Genomic DNA, 16,802 nt, shown 5'->3' with positions numbered 1-16,802 from the left:
TGGACACCCTGTCCTGTCCTGTCTTGGACAAGATGAAATGGCTCCTGTGTCTCTCGCCCGTGTTCATGGCCACCAACCCCGGCACTTACCCCCCCACCCATCGCACCCAGGCTAGGGTCAGGGGCTGGGGGTCAGGGGCTGGAGTCAGGGGTCAGACGGTGTGTTTCAGCAGTGAGATGTGAGTTTCCGGCAATAAAATCTCTTGTTTCTTCTGTTCCTCGCTGCCCACCAGCCCTGTGACCGTCCTGTGGAGGGAGACCAGGAGAGACTCACACAGAGGGAGGGTTTGGGGGGGGGGGAGCAGCAGGTATCCTGTAGCTCAACGGTTAGAGCACTTGCCTCACAACGGAGAGGACCTGGGTTTGATTCCCAGGCGAGTCAGCGTGAAACTTTAGCCAAGATTCATTACTCCACACACTCTGTTTACCAGCAGTCAGTAGGAACCGTTTGTTAGTCGATTGGGGGATCGCTTTCTGGGGGTAATAATCTCTCCAAATGAATAATAATTTGGTCACTCAATCCACGACTGTTTGTGAGACGCTGCTGTGCACAATTGGCTGCCGCGATTAGCCCACAAAATACACACAGTCACTACACTTTAAAGTGTCTCCTGTGAAGTGCATTGAGACGTCTCGACAATGTGTGTCTGAGCCAAAGGGCTGTGTGTGTGTGTGTGTCAGAGCCAAAGGGCTGTGTGTGTATGTGTCTGAGCCAAAGGGCTGTGCTGGAGACTGACCTGCTCTCGATGTCAGGGATGGTGTCTGGTAAGGCCAGTCCACGGGTCTCTGGGAGGAGGGTGGCCAGGATTCCCGCCAGGACAGGCACAGCTCCGTACAGCAGCCCAGGCACCAGTGGGTACCTCTCTCCGGTCAGCCTGGCCAAGGGGGCAACTAGCCCCCCCACCCTCGCCATCGTGGCCATCAAACCAAAGGCCGTCTGTCTGTGAGACATCATCAACATCAACCACTTCAACATCATCAACAACAACAGCAGCAACAACAACATCGACGACAACAACAACATTATCGGTATCGTCATTTTTATCATTATTGTTATTGTTATAATATTATTGTTATTATAATAATGTACAGGGAGCTCACTGACCTGAGCACTGTGGGGTAAAGCTCTCCACTGTACAACATGACACAGGAGAAACATGCCGACAAGCAGCCTTTACCAAACACAGCCAACCCTGTCCTTACTAACTGCAGCTCTGAAAGGGTTAAACACCGATCGTTAAACATCTCCCACAAACATACGCACACAATAAGACATCAACAACAACAAGATTGCATTTATAGAGCGCCTTTCACGTCGGGAGGACGTCCCAAGGCGCTGGGACATCATAATCATTAACATCATCGTGTGTGTCAGACACCCGACTGGTCACGGTGACGGGTTTCCGTGTGTGTGTCAGACACCCGCCCAGAGTCGGAGGGGGAAGATGGGGGAGGATCAGACGGGGGAGGGTTGTGGGGGGGGAGATGGTGGAGGGTCGGAGGGGGGGAAGTCGGAGGGGGGAGAGGGGGGAGGCTGACCCTCACCTGTGGGGATGCAGACATTAATGAGGATCACGGCACCGGCTAGAGTGAGAGTCGAGGCTTGTGTCCAGCGACGGCCGAGGTAAGTGATGCCGAGAGCTGCCAGGGTTTTAGCAGGAAAATCCACAGCCCCGAATATCACCTGAAGCAGATACATGTTCACCCCAAACCCCTGCAGCTCCATCACCAGCCCATAATAACCAAAGTTACAGGCAAACCTGGCGAGAGAGGGAGAGAGGCACTGTGTGTCTGTCCCACTGGATCAGGAGGAGGCCATTCAGCCCCTCCAGCCTGTTCCGACATTAATCCTTCATAATAATCTTTGCATTCGATACAGCGCCTTATCACGTCGTTGAGACATCTCAAAGCGCTTCACAGGATACACTGTAAGGTGTAGTGACTGTGTGTTTTGCGGGCAAAACGCGGGAGCCAATCGCGCCCGGCGACGTCCCCACAAACAGCCGGGGATTGAGTGAACAAATTATTATTATTTTGAAGTGATTATTACCCCCAGAAAATGATCCCCCAATCGCCTGACAACCGGGTTCCTACTGACTGCTGGGGACACAGGCGCGTGTGCGTGTGTGTGTGTGTGTTTATCTGTTTGTGTGTATATCTGTCTGTCTGTGTGTGTGTGTGTGTGTGGAGTAAGGAAACTTGCCTTAGGTTTTGCCCTGACCTGACCTGACTGGGAATGGAATCAAACCCGGGTCCTCTGGCTTGCGAGGCGAAGGATATAACCACTGAGCTACAGGACTTACCACACACACATGGTACAGAAAATATTCCTTCTCATGAGAGGGGTACGGAACAGGTCGATCAGACTGTGGGACCCCCCGGTGACCAGGACCTCCTTCCCCAGACCGGCTCTCAGTGTCTGCAGCGAATCACATCACACGTCACCAACTCGTCTGAACTTCAACCAGCGAACAGTGACGAGAGAAACGTCATCGCAGTAATCTGGAGCTCACACACGTGCATACGCTCGGCGGGCTCCGGCCTGCTCCACGTCCCCCGCCCTCCCCAGCCCACCCCAGCCCAGGCCTCCCCACCATCCACAGTCAGGCCTTCAGCCTCTCTGCCCCCACCCTCTGGAACTCCCATCACACAGTCACTTCGCCTTGTGGACCCACCTGACTCCGGAACCAGACCAGAGACCGACACAGAGGATCACTTTGATCAGCACCATAGGAACTATAGGAACAGGAGGAGGCCATTCAACCCCTTGAGCCTGTTCCAATCTATTAGATCATGGCTCATCTGTACCCCAACGCCAATTTGAGATCTTCACCATTAGATGTTTAACGTCCATCAAAAACCAGATGGAATCTCCGACAAAGCAGCGTCTCTCTGTCTGTCTGTCTCTGTCTGTCTGTCTGTCTCTGTCTGTCTCTCTGTCTGTCTCTCTGTCTGTCTGTCTGTCTCTGTCTGTCTCTCGCAGTCTCTCACTCCCCTCAGCTCTGGGCTGGAGTGTCAGTCTACTCAAGAGTTCCAATTGAGGAAAGTAACTGCTGTGACACCGACCCACCCACCGACTCACCGCGGCTGTGAGTTTGCTGCCCTCGGCCTCCCTGCCATTCAGCCTGGCCACTCGCTTCAGCTGGTTCACGGCCACATCGGCTTTGTCGTTCATTATCAGCCACCGTGCCGACTCCGGGAACCACCTGCCGGGGATCGAGGGGTTAACGACGACAGCAACAACAACAACGACGACAGCAACGACAACAACAGTGTCCAACAACTGTTTGTGGGGACGTCGTTGTGAGCAATTGGCTGCCGTGTTTTGCCCACAAGATACACAGTCACTACACTTTACAGTGTGTCCTGTGAAGCGCCTTGCGACGTCTTGAAGATGTGATGAGGCGCCGGGTCAAACACCACGATTATTATTATTATTAGACTGCTGAAGGGGATAGTTTTGCTGTCGAGCTCATGCTCTGAACGGTGTCGAGTTATCAGGAGCACAGGCGTGAAGTGTTGAGTTACCAGGAGTACAGGAAGCAGATGAAGTAGGGAGCGGAGATGGTGAATTGGAGCCATCGCCAGTGCCTAATGGTGAAGGCCAACCCGGCCAAGAGCAGCTGACCTGCCGCGTAGCTGTAGCCATTCACTATGACCACTGAGCTCCTCATGTCTGTGGGCAACCATTCCACCGCTACAGAGAGACAGCAACAGCAATCAGTCTGCTCCCGGTCTCCACAGCTCCCCCAACTGCTTCCCACCTCATCCCAACCCTCCCCACCTCATACCAACCCTCCCCACCTCATCCCAACCCTCCCCACCTCATACCAACCCTCCCCAACTCATCCCAACTCATCCCAACCCTGCCCAACTCATCCCAACCCTCCCCAACTCATCCCACCTAATCCCAACATTCCCCCAACCCGCCCCACCTCATCCCAACCCTCTACACCTCATCCCAACCCTCCCCACCTCATCCCAAACCCTCCCAACTCATCCCAACCCTCCCCACCTCATTCCGAACCCTCCCCACCTCATCCAGAACCCTCCGCCCCCTCATCCCAACCCTCCCCCCCTTCACACTTACTCCAGGAGAAAGCGTTGAGAACGATGCCTGACTGAGCTGCTCCAGTCAGGAACCTCCACAAACAGTACAGAGAGAACGAGGAGGAGAGCGCGGCGCACGAGCCGGCCACTGCCATCAACAAACAGGACCCCAGCAGCACAGCCCTGCGGCCCAGCCTGGACACAGCAAACACCATCAACACCGACACCGTCAACACCGACACCGCCAACAACAATGTGATTGATATCTACCTGTCAGACAGACTTCCCAGGACCAGGGCTCCCACCAACACCCCCGCCATGTACACAGACTGGGCCAGAGGTTTCAGGGCCTTGTGACTGCAGACCAGGTCCCACTGCAGGAGAGAGAGAGAGGGATCATTCTGTCAGGTCACCTTCTCACCCTCCTCATTACATCAGCCCGGCTCTGTGTGTGTGTGTGTCTGTCAACCCGACTCAGTGTGTGTGTGTGTCAGACCGGCTCAGTCTGTCAACCCGACTCAGTGTGTGTGTGTGTCAGACCGGCTCAGTGTGTGTGTGTCAGACCGGCTCAGTGTGTGTGTGTCAGACCGGCTCAGTGTGTGTGCATATTCTGTGAAGAGTTTCGTGACGTCTCAACGATGTGATGAGACGCTGTAACTAATGTAATGATTATTATTATGACACAGACACTCTCTCCTACCTTGGTAATGATGGTGGTGGTGACACAGACAGACAAACACACACACAGACAGACAGACACACACACGGACACACACACCTCACTGATGATGGTGCTGGTGACGTCCCCGTGGCTGTACAGCCATCCGTCCGTACATGGCCGTGTGGTGGAGCTGCCGTCCTCGTGGGTGCGGTTGGAATCCAGGAATTGCCACTGAGGCTCAGCAAACAGCCGGCACCTCTCCGGGCGGCCCTCCCTGTCCAGGGGGATGAACACCGGCAGGAGCAGCTCCTCGGCCGGCACTTTGCCCGTCACGTTCCCAGGACTTTGCCGGGAAGTGTTGCCGAGGGCGTCCGCACGGCTACGGCAGCGGTGATCAGGAACGGCAGCCACGAAGTTCTGTAGCAGGTTGTGACTGGCCATCAGGCAGATGGGAATGGCTAACAGAGCCAACTGGACAACCTGGAATCTCCCCATCCCTCCCACCTGCTCCAGAACCTCTGAGAATCCCATGGCCACCTCCCAATCTCTAGCCAATCTCCCCTCCCAACCTCTCCCCAACTTTCCCTCCCAATCTCTCCACAACCTCCTCTCCCAACCACAACACAGCGAGGAGCAGAGACACCAACTGACTGACCACCACCAATTGTGCCAGCTTCTCTCTCTCTCTCGTTTCCACCCCAGACAATTTAATCTGGTCCAAAATCGCGGTCCTATTTAAATCCCTGAATTCAGTCTCCCCTCCCCCCACTCCCCCTCCTTTCAGGTTAACCCCCACCGTCCCACAACCACTTCACATCAGACTCTGGCTGTGATTTTTTTTTAGCTGGTTAGACTTCCAACGCAAGCCTTGGCTCTCACCAACCTGCGCCTAATACTCTTTGGAATTAGGTAAGCGGGGGGGGGGTGTCCCTCCAGGGAAAGAGAGAGGGAGAGAACATTCCATTCCAACAATCTAGAGCCGAGGCCATTTAGGAGAGGATTTGGGCAGTTTTTCACCCAAAGCCCAGTGGGAATCCCTTCCTTCCTCCCCCAAGAGGCTGTGGATTATGGCTGTGGATCCATTCACATTGTCCAGACTGAGATGGATGGAAATGTTTGTGAGGCCGGGGATCAGGGGAAATGGGGCAAAGGCGGGAAATTGGAGTTGAGGTACAGATCAGCCGTGATCTTCTAGAATGGCAGAACAGGCTCGAGGGGCTCCTGTTCCTGTGTTCCTATAAATGGACAGATTTTCGGGCAGCGTGTTTCAGGGTTAAGCGGAGCAAGGTACAGATTACACAGCGCTGGGAGGTTCACAACACGGGCTGTGTTTTGGGGCCTCATTAGCCAGGCTTAGAGAGAGAGGTGACGACAATTGTTCAGCCTCTTTAACAAAACATTAATCCGGGGAAACACAGGCGCCTAATTCCGATAATCACGAGAGGAGAGATCGCAAGCTGGTTGTTAGTGTGTCAGCCTGTACACGTGTGGGGTTGGGTTAGAGAAGCTGAGAGATACCCAAGTGGTTGAATAATGTGATGACTTTGACGTGAAAATCTTTATTGTTTGACCCGCAACTTGTCCTTAATATCACAAATAACAATCCTTGTCTGTGGAGCCGTGTGAGAGAAGATTCTCCACGGCACAATACTCCTTTGTCAGCCCAGCTCGGTCTCTTGCCTCCAAATCAGAATCCTGCCACGTCCCGCCCACACACACACAGTCACTACACTTTAGTGCATCCTGTGAAACCTTTGAGACATTGCTACGAAGCGATGAGGGGGGGGAAAGACAAGAGAGTTTCTCTCCCTCTCTCTCTCCCGGTGTCCTGGCCGACAGATAAAATCAATCGCTGGCTTCACGGCTGTTTGTGGGGACGTCGCTGCGAGCAAATCAGCTGCGTTTGTTGACCTACAAGTGTGAGAGAGAGAGAGAGAGATGTGTTATGAAGTGCTTTGGGACGTCTCCTCCTGACGTGAAAGTATCATTATAATAATTATTGTTCTAAAATTATTAATGATTATAATAATAATCCTGGCATCTGACCCAGCGCCTGATCACGCCTTCGAGATGCCTCAAAGCGCTTCACAGGATACACTGTAAAGTGTAGTGACTGTGTGTGTGTGTTTTGGGGGCCAAACGCGGCAGCCGATCGCATCCAGCGACGTCCCCACAAACAGCCGTGGGGTTGAAGTGACCAAATTATTATTATTGTTTTGAAGGGATTATTACCCCCAGAAAGTGATCCCCCAAACGCCTGACAAGCGGGTTCCTACTGACTGCCGGGAACACAGGCGTGCGTGCGTGCGTGCGTGTGAGTGTGTGTGTGTGTGTGGGGGGGGGGGGGGGGTGTGGAGTAAGGAAACTTGGCTAAGGTTTCGCCCTGTTCTGTCCTGCCCGGGAATCGAACCCGGGTCTAACCCCTGAGCTAAAGGGGCTGTGTTTCGTGAGGGGTCTAACCCCTGAGCTACAGGACTCGCGACACAAACACACACACATTATAGCGAATATTCTAAGCTCTGTTATCAATAACAATAGCATGAATTACCTGTGTTAGTGGTTGAACGGGTGAGGTTGAGGGTGGGGTCTGTTCGCTCAGGGTGGGGGTGGTCTCGGGCTTGGGGGTTGCTCTGTGACACCAGCCGGCTCCAGGCTTCCAGAACGTTCCTCTTGTCTGCGGGGTCGAGGCGCAGGGAGTGGGGGTGGCGCTGGTGGATGTGGCGTTTGATGGTGCTGAGCTTCATGGTGGCAAGTGTGGAGCCACACACCATACACAGCAGCCCGTGGTTAACACCGTCGTAAGCCATGAGGTACTCCCCCCGCCAGCGAGCCTGATAATTCCTCTTGTGGTCTCTCCACCGCGACAGCTCGAGCTGAAGCCCGAGCCCTCCCTCGCCCCCCAACCCCTCTCCCCCACCCCCTGTCTCCCCGCTCGGAGACACCGGCAACTCGCCAGCGCTCGCTCTGTATCTCTCCATCGCCGTCGACCTCGTTCCCTCCATCGTCACGTCCGGCAACCTCTCCCCTGCAACAACAACAACAACATTAATATCAACAACAACAATAATAATCCTTGTATTTGATACGGTGTCTCAAAGCGCTTCACAGGATACTTCACTGTTAGGTGTAGTGACTGTGTGTTTTGTGGGTAAAACGCGGCAGCCGATCGCGCTCAGCGACGTCCCCACAACCAGCCGTGGGTTGAAGTGACCGAATTATTATTGTTTTGAAGGGATTATTACCCCCGAAAAGTGATGCCCCAATCGCCTGACAACCGGGTTCCTACTGACTGCCGGGGACACAGGTGTGTGCGTGTGTGTGTGCGACGGGGGCTGGTGGGGGTATGGAGTAAGGAAACTTGGCTAAAGTTTCGCCCTGTTCTGTCCTGCCCGTGAATCGAACCCGGGTCCTCTGGCTTGCGAGGCGAGGGGTCTAAGCCCCCCTGAGCTACAGGGGCTGTGGGGTGCGAGGCGAGGGGTCTAACCCCTGAGCTACAGGGGCTGTGGGGTGCGAGGGGGGGGGTCTAACGGGAGTTTGATGTGAGTGCGGCGCTCGGCGCTGGAGGAGGGAGGGGGAGAGGTGAGGAGGGGAACAGCTTTTGACGGTGGTTCCTACCTTCACTGCTCCACAAGTCCAGGCCCTCGTCAGCTCCGAAGGCCCCGTCCCCCCCCTCCTCCTCCTCCTCCTCCTCGTTCTCCGCCCAGGCCGCCAGTAGGTCCCTCCTCTCGGCCGGGGCCAGGCCCAGGGACTGCGGGTGGCGCTGGCTGATGTGGCGCTTGATGGTGCTGAGCTTGAGGGTGGCCAGAGCGGCCCCACACACCATGCAGACCAGGCCGTGCCGCCCGCGGTCGTAGGCCATGAGGTAGTCTGCCCGCCAGTGTCGCTGGTAGTTCCTGCGGTGACGCCTGCCGGTCAGGCACCAGTCGGCCCCCAGGGGGGGCCCCGAGGCCTCCCAGGCCTGCAGGATGTTGTGTCTCTCCTCCCCGCTGAGGCCGAGCGAGTAGGGGTGGTTCTGCCGGACGTGGCGCCGGATGGCGGAGACGGTCAGCGTGGCCAGGGCCGAGCCGCAGACCAGGCACACCAGCTCGTGCCGGCGCCGGTCGTACTCCATCAGGAAGTCTGAGCGCCAGCCCGGCTGGTAGCGGCGCAATCGGCGACCGGCCCCGGCCACCGCCCGCAGCTTGGGCAGCAGCCGGCAGGCCGGGCTGACTGACCGGGCGCCCGACCCCCACTCCGCCCGGTCTTCCTTCTTCACGCTGGGCCTCGCCGGGGTCTCTGCGAGGAGGGGGGGGGGGTGGGGGGGGGGAGAGAGAGAGGGAGGAGAGAGAGGGTGGTTAGATAATAATAATAATCCTGTCATTTGATCTCAGTGCCTCATCACGTCGTTGAGACATCTCGAAGCGCTTCACAGATTATACTGTAAAGTGCAGTGACTGTGTGTTTTGTGAGTGATGTCCCCACAAACAGTCGTGGGTTGAAGTGACCATATTATTATTATTTATTTGAAGGGATTATTACCCCCGGAAAGTGATCGGCCAATCAACTAACAACCATTTCAGACGATAACATGGGTCACAGAGTGTGTCTTGAGTGTGTGTGTGTCTGTGTGTGTGTGTCTGTGTGTGTGTATGTCTGTGTGTGTGTCTGTGTGTGTATGTCTGTGTGTGTGTGTGCGTGTGGGGAGGTGGTACCTGGGCTGAGCTGTACATTGTTGTCGCTGGGGGTGTTGGCTCTTTGCTGCTCTGGGCTGTCTGTCATCTCCACTTTCACCTCCGCTGTGCTGAGCTGTGTGCCCAAAATGCGCCTCTCTGTGCCCACACTGCGCCTCTCTGTGCCCACACTGCGCCTCTCTGTGCCCACACTGCACCTCTCTGTGCCCAAAATGCGCCTCTCTGTGCCCACACTGCGCCTCTCTGTGCCCACACTGCGCCTCTCTGTGCCCACACCGGGCCTCTCTGTGCCCACACTGCGCCTCTCTGTGCCCACACTGCGCCTCTCTGTGCCCATACTGCGCCTCTCTGTGCCCACACTGAGCCTCTCTGTGCCCACACTGCACCTCTCTGTGCCCACACTGGGCCTCTCTGTGCCCACACTGCGCCTCTCTGTGCCCACACTGCGCCTCTCTGTGCCCACACCGGGCCTCTCTGTGCCCACACTGCGCCTCTCTGTGCCCACACTGCGCCTCTCTGTGCCCACACTGCGCCTCTCTGTGCCCACACTGGGCCTCTCTGTGCCCACACTGCACCTCTCTGTGCCCACACTGGGCCTCTCTGTGCCCACACTGGGCCTCTGTGTGCCCACACGGTGCCTCTCTGCGCCCACACTGCGCCTCTCTGTGCCCACACGGTGCCTCTCTGTGCCCACACTGGACCTCTCTGTGCCCACACTGGGCCTCTCTGTGCCCACACGGTGCCTCTCTTTGCCCAAACTGGGCCTCTCTGTCTCACACTGTGTGATTTGTGCTCTGTGCTGTATGCACTGTCTCTGCCTCTCTGTGCCCTCTCTCTGCCTCTCTGTGCCCTCTCTCTGTCTCTCTGTGCCCGCTCTCTGCTTCTCTGTGCCCGCTCTGTCCTGTGTGCCCTCTCTCTCCCTCTCGGCCTCCCTCTGCGCTGTCTCCCAGGTGCCGATGGCTGCCAGTCTCTGCGCCCGGCTCAGGAGCAGGGAATGGTGATGCCGGTGGAGGATGTGGCGTTTGATGGCGCTGAGCTTCATGGTGCTGAGGGCGGTGCCACACACCATACACACCAGCCCGTGCCGGGCACGATCGTACTCCATCAGGTAATCATCCCGCCAGCGAGCCTGGTAACGTCGCCGGTGATTCCCGCTGGCTCTCCCGAGCACCGGGAAACTCCCAGTAACTGGTCCCAACACGTACCAACCCGCAGTCCCTGCGGGAGACACAACAGCCGTTAAACGAGACACCGGAGATAATAATAATAATAATCCTTGCATTTGATATAGCGCTGTTCACGTCGGGAGGACGTCCCAAAGCGCTTCACAGAACACACTGTAAAGTGAATTGACTGTATATTTGTGGGCGAACGCGGCAGCCAATGCGCACAGCAATGTCCCACAAACAGTTGTGGATTAAAAATGACCAATTTATTATTGTTTTGGGTTTTGGAGGATTATTATTAGGCTCTGTGTGGAGTAAGGAAACTTGTCCAAGGTTTCCCGCTGCCGGGGATTGAACTCAGGTCTCTCACTTGCAAAGCGAGTGCTCTAACCACTGAGCTACAGGACTCCGGGAACCTCACTCAGGCAGGTCAGGCAGCATCTATGGAGAGAGGAAAACGGGGCAACGTTTCGCAGGTACCGGGGCACGCGCGGGGTGGGGGGGAAGAGGCTTTTGAGGGCGAACGGAAATGGAGGGAGTGGGGAAGGGGAGGAGGGAGGAGAAGGAAAGACAAAGGAGAAAAAGGGGGGTAGAGGACACGGGGGATGATGGGTTAAAGAGGTGTTAATGGTGCAATGTAAAGCGGGGGGGGGGGGGGGGAGAGGGGGTGGGGGAGCAGAGGCCGATAAGAGAGAGAGAAAAGGTGCGACTGGGACTCAGATGATGTGCTGATGGGTCACAGAGGAGGGTGGGGAGAGGGGGAGGGGGGGTGGGGGGGGAAGGGAGACGGGAGCTGTTGTTATGGTCTGAAATGGTTGAACTCAACACCTGGGCCCGAGCAGATACTTGAATGGCTGTTCCTCGAACTCGTCCTGAGCTTCACTGGAAACAGCATCAAATATTAATATTATTTACTGGCTGGTGGTCCAACTACCGGCCCGCGGGCCACATCCGGCCCCTTAGGCCGTCCTGATCCATTTGCACTCCCCCCACCCCTCAAAACCCTTCCCCCCCGCCCACCACCCGCCTCCATTTCATTTAGCTCATCCACTCATCCTCTCCGTAACCCATAAATGGTAGAAGGAGCACAGGAACAGGAGGAGGCCATTCAGCCCCTCGAGCCTGTTCCGCCATTCTATTAGATCATGGCTGAATTACCCGCCATTGTCCCATATCCCTTGATACCCTAACCTCACAAAAATAATAATAATAATGATAATAATCCTGGAGTTTGACCCGGTGCCTCATCACATCGTCGAGACGTCTCAAAGCACTTCATAGGATAAACCGTAAAGTGTAGTGACTGTGCGTATTTTGTGGGCGAAACCGGCAGCCGATCGCGCCCAGCGACGTCCCCACAAACAGCCGTGGGTTGAAGTGACCGAATTATTATTACTATTTAAGGGATTATTAACCCCAGAACAGCAACAAACAACCGGGTTCCTCCTTAGTGTTAGGTAAACAGAGGCGTGTGTCTGTGTGTGTGTGTGTGTGCGCGCGTCTGTCTGTCTGTGTGTGTGTGTGCGCGCGTCTGTCTGTGTGTGTGTGCGCACGTGTCCGTCTGTCTGTGTCTGTGTGTGTGCGCCTGTCTGTCTGTGTCTGTGTGTGTGTGTGCGCGTGTCTGTCTGTGTCTGTGTGTGTGTGTGCGCGTGTCTGTCTGTGTCTGTGCGCGCGTGTCTGTCTGTGTCTGTGCGCGCGTGTCTGTCTGTGTCTGTGCGCGCGTGTCTGTCTGTGTCTGTGTGTGTGCGCGTGTCTGTCTGTGTGTGTGTGCGCGTGTCTGTCTGTGTCTGTGTGTGCGCGTGTCTGTCTGTGTCTGTGTGTGTGCGCGTGTCTGTCTGTGTGTGTGCGCGTGTCTGTCTGTGTCTGTGTGTGTGCGCGTGTCTGTCTGTGTCTGTGTGTGTGCGCGTGTCTGTCTGTGTCTGTGTGTGTGCGCGTGTCTGTCTGTGTCTGTGTGTGTGCGCGTGTCTCTCTGTGTCTGTGTCTGTGTGTGTGCGCGTGTCTGTCTGTGTCTGTGTCTGTGTGTGTGCGCGTGTCTGTCTGTGTCTGTGTGTGTGCGCGTGTCTCTCTGTGTGTGTCTGTGTGTGTGTGTGTGTCTGTGTGTGTGGAGTAAGAAGATTTGCCTAAGGTTTCTCCCCGCCCGACCTGCCCGGGAATCGAACCCAAGTGCTCTGGGTTGCGAAGCGAGAAGACTAACGTTACAGGACTCCAAATACAAGGATTATTATTATTATTATTATTATTGTTATTATTGTTGTTGCAGCCGATTTGCACACGTTCCCTCAAACAGGTTTATCTGTCGGTCAGGACACCGGGAGAGAGAGAGAGAGAGAGAATGGGTAGAGAGAGAGAGAGAGACGTTGACAAGACGAGGGAGGGAGGGAGGGAGAGAGAAGGGGGGAAAAAGAGGGAGAGGGAAAGGAGAGAGAGAGACCGTGACAATGACGACAGATTAAAAAATATAAATCTCCTTTGTCTCAGTCCAGGGCGAAGGAGGGAGAGAGTGAGGAAGAGACGGAAGAGGAAGAGAGGGGGAAGGAAGGAGAGCGAGAGCGAGCGAGAGAGAGGCCTCCGGAGTTACCCCTCCCCTCCCCTCCCCTCCCCTCGGTTACCTGGGGCTGTGCTCCCCGTCTCCTCTCTCAGCGTAGACGGAGAATTCAAATCCATCTGTGACCGTCTGTGTGTGTGTCTGTGTGTGTGTGAGTGTCTGTGTGTGTGTGTCTGTGTGTGACCCCGGGCTGTGTGTGTCTGTCTGTGTGTGGGGGTCTCTGTGTGTGTATGTGTCTCTGTGTGTGTGTGTGTGTCTCTGTGTGTGACCCCGGGCTGTGTGTGTGTGTGTGTGTGTCTGTCTATGTGGGTCTATGTCTGTCCATGTGTGTGTGTGTGTGTGTGACCCAGGGCTGTGTGTGTCTGTCTGTGTGTGTATCTATGTGTCTATGTGTCTGTCTATGTGTGTCTCTGTGTATATGTCTCTGTGTATATGTCTGTGTGTGTGTGTGTCTATGTGTCTGTGTGTGTGTGTCTGTGTGGAAGCCTTGTGAACGGGGAGCTGGTGTGTGTGTGTGCGTGTGAGAGAGAGAGAGAGAGAGAGAACGAGATAGAAAGAGAGCGCGCGGGGCCCCACCTTAGGGGCCCCTCATCTCCGGCTCCTGTGAAATGACAGAGAGAGAGAGAACGAGAGAAAATGAGAGAGAGGACGAGAGAGAGAGAGCGAGAGAGAGAGCGCGGGGCCCCACCTTAGGGGCCCCTGCGGAGAGAGAGCCCCTATTCAGGGGCCCCTGGTCTCTGGCTCCTGCGGAACGAGAGAGAGAGAGTGAGATAGAATAAGAGAGGGAGAGGGAGAGAGAGATAAAGAGTTGGGAGACGCTGTATCAAATGTAAGGATTATTGTATGGAATCCTCGGATGGTATTGATCCCGAAATCCCGGGATTAGTCTCTTGCTCTCTACGCACCACATTAACACACTCACACACTCGGAGAGAGAGAGAGAGAGAGAGAGCACATGGGGCCCCGCCTTAGGGGCCCTTCATCTGTGGCTCCTGCGGAGAAAGAGAGAGAGAGAGAGAGAGAAAGAGAATGTAAACTTTGAAGGGACAGACACGCACACTCACACACTCGCTCACACTCACACTCGCTCACACTCACACACTCACTCACACTAACACACTCACTCACACGCGCTCACACTTACACCTGCTCACACTAACACACTCACACTAACACACTCGCTCACTTGCTCACACTCACTCACACTAACACACTCACACTAACTCACACTGACACACTCACACCAACACACACTGACTGACACACTCGCACACACACAAACTAACCCCCACAGAGACCCCCACACACACTCACTCGCACACACACAAACACACACTCACACCAACCCATACTCACTCGCACACACTCACACTAACACACTCATTCGCACAGACTCACTGACGCACTTACACACTCACATACACTTGCACACACACTCACACATACTCGCACACACTAACACACACTGACTGATACACAAACACTCATCACACCCACTCGCATTAACACTCACAGACACTCACTCACTGACTCACTCACTCATTCACTCACTCACTCACTCATTCACTCACTCACTCATTGACACACTCACTCATTCACTGACTCACTCACTCACCGACACTCACGTATTGTGTCCGGTTCCCGCTGGCGATGATGAGCTTCGGCCGCTGACCCGCGGTGGCCTTTCAACCTCTCAGCCTGGACTGACCATAACACTGTCCCCCCTTCGCCATGAGGACCCTCACCAGAGGGCTAACCAGGCCTTCACCTCTCTCACCACCTCCATCTCGCCCCCTCCCTCCACCCCTCCCTCAACCCCTCCGTCGCCTCCTCCCTCTGCCCTCCATCTCGCCCCCTCCCTCACCACCTTCAAGACCCTCCTCTTCGACCGTGCCTTCGACCTCCCTCCCCCGCCCCGCCCGGCGCCCCCACCCTCTCCCACCCCTGACCCCAGATCAGGTCCATAATTCTGCCTATGCAGCGCCTTAGGACGTCCTCCCAACGTGAGAGGCCTTCACACCAGGTCATTGTGTTGTTGTTGTTGTTGTTGTGTTATTGTTGTTGGCCACTGGGCGGCGCTGCAGCTCCTTTACCCTGTGTTTGGCGGCGGCTCCACAACTCAGTGGTTAGAGCAGTTGGTCCGGTAAACCAGGGGCCGTGAGTTCGATCCTCACCGGGGTCTCGGCTTCCTCTATAGAGAGGCCAGCGGGTCAGTCAGGGGGTCAAGTGGGACTTTATACCAATAATAATATTATATTAATTCATATTATATATTTACTCTATATCATATTAATATATTGTGTTAACAGTAAATATATTTGATATCATCAATATATCAATTTATAGTATTATATCTTTATTATATATCAGATTAATATACTATTGAAACATTTCTTCACTCAGAGGGCAGTGACTTTATGGAATTCACTCCCCCAGAAGGCTGTAGATGCTCAGTCAAGGCTGAGACTGAAAGATTTTTTAAAAAATAGAGGGATTAGGGGATATGGGTAGAGGGCGGGTAATTAGAGTTAGGTCTGAAGATCAGCCGTGATCTTATCGAATGGCGGGGCACAGGCTCGAGGGGCCGAATGGCCCACTCCGGCTCCTATTTCTTATGTTCTTATGTGTGCAATTGGCTGCAGCATTTCGGCCATAAAATATACAGTCACTAAACTTTACAGTATGTTCTGTGAAGCGCTTTGAGATGGCTCAAAGATGTGATAAGGCGTTAAATCTATTTTAAGGATTATTATATTGTATATCGACAACATCAATTTATATCGTTCACCATAACATATTTTATACAATTAGTAAAATCAATCTATTTTATATCATTAATCACCCGCAGCTCAGCAGATCTTTATATCATCATTATTATTATTATTATTATTATTATTATTATTATTATTATTATTATTATTATATCATTAATGTATATTATATTAACATAATACAGCAATTTATACCAGTAACATTTCATATAATATATTAATATAACACTGCAGCTCTTTATATCACTAACAATAAAATATTCACATCATTAATAAAATTTTACATCATATATTAATAACACTGCAACTATCTATATCATTAAGAATAAAATATATTTATACCATTAATATATTAACAACAAAATAATCCATTTATATTGTATTTATTAATATAATTATATTGAACATAACACAGAAGGCATTGATATCGTTAATGTGAACTATTTATTTAATAATAATATTCTATGTGGTGTAATAATTATTAATATAATGTACAGTAATTGACCATTACTGTCTGATGGCTGATGGACAGCGCCGCCTGGTGGCTGCGGGTGAATGACCAGAGCGGCGCCACCTGTGGTTGCGGAGCTGTCCCACAAAAAATTCCGGAAAGTGCCGAGAATAGCCGAAGGGTTCGCGCCTGCGCAGTAGTTGAAGCGGCGAGGTGGGCGGAGATTTAACTACGTCACGTCGCCGAGGGGGGGGGGGGGCGGAGTCAGTCGGAGAGCCGCTCCGGAAAGTGCCGAAGATTGGCTCGGGTGCATAGTGAGTGCGTGTGCGCGCGCGCGCGCGCCTGCGCACTGACTGGGTAAAGTGTGTGTGTGTGGTGGGGGGGGGGGTCCGGAAAGTGCCGAAGATTACCGAAGATTGCCCCGAGGCTGGCGAGAGCTGCCTGGCTGTGGGCGGGGGGGTATGTGTGTGCGCCTGCGCACTGGCTGGC

At 54.0% G+C, this 16,802-nt stretch overlaps 2 protein-coding genes across 2 annotated transcripts; both read right to left on the bottom strand.

The window, feature by feature from the left end:
• Position 1: 1 nt before the first annotated feature.
• On the bottom strand, positions 2 to 5,470 carry LOC103173591 (solute carrier family 22 member 6-A-like). Its single transcript, XM_042345254.1, has 10 exons — positions 4,828 to 5,470; positions 4,320 to 4,423; positions 4,090 to 4,244; positions 3,528 to 3,696; positions 3,082 to 3,205; positions 2,303 to 2,418; positions 1,545 to 1,759; positions 1,105 to 1,213; positions 737 to 940; positions 2 to 245 (listed from the first exon to the last, which is right to left on the bottom strand). The coding sequence occupies exons 1-10, from the start codon at positions 5,239 to 5,241 to the stop codon at positions 152 to 154; spliced, it is 1,704 nt and encodes a 567-aa protein (XP_042201188.1). The 5' UTR covers positions 5,242 to 5,470; the 3' UTR covers positions 2 to 151.
• A 1,075-nt stretch (positions 5,471 to 6,545) lies between these two features.
• si:dkey-106g10.7 (zinc finger translocation-associated protein) lies at positions 6,546 to 13,253 on the bottom strand. Its single transcript, XM_042345253.1, has 6 exons — positions 13,156 to 13,253; positions 10,251 to 10,598; positions 9,402 to 10,148; positions 8,326 to 8,985; positions 7,259 to 7,735; positions 6,546 to 6,621 (listed from the first exon to the last, which is right to left on the bottom strand). The coding sequence occupies exons 1-6, from the start codon at positions 13,208 to 13,210 to the stop codon at positions 6,569 to 6,571; spliced, it is 2,340 nt and encodes a 779-aa protein (XP_042201187.1). The 5' UTR covers positions 13,211 to 13,253; the 3' UTR covers positions 6,546 to 6,568.
• Between the last annotated feature and the right edge of the window lie 3,549 nt (positions 13,254 to 16,802).

This window comes from Callorhinchus milii, unplaced genomic scaffold, assembly GCF_018977255.1.
Source record: "Callorhinchus milii isolate IMCB2004 unplaced genomic scaffold, IMCB_Cmil_1.0 Scaffold37, whole genome shotgun sequence".
Taxonomy (NCBI): domain Eukaryota; kingdom Metazoa; phylum Chordata; class Chondrichthyes; order Chimaeriformes; family Callorhinchidae; genus Callorhinchus; species Callorhinchus milii.
This window is presented reverse-complemented; position numbering and strand designations above follow the sequence as displayed.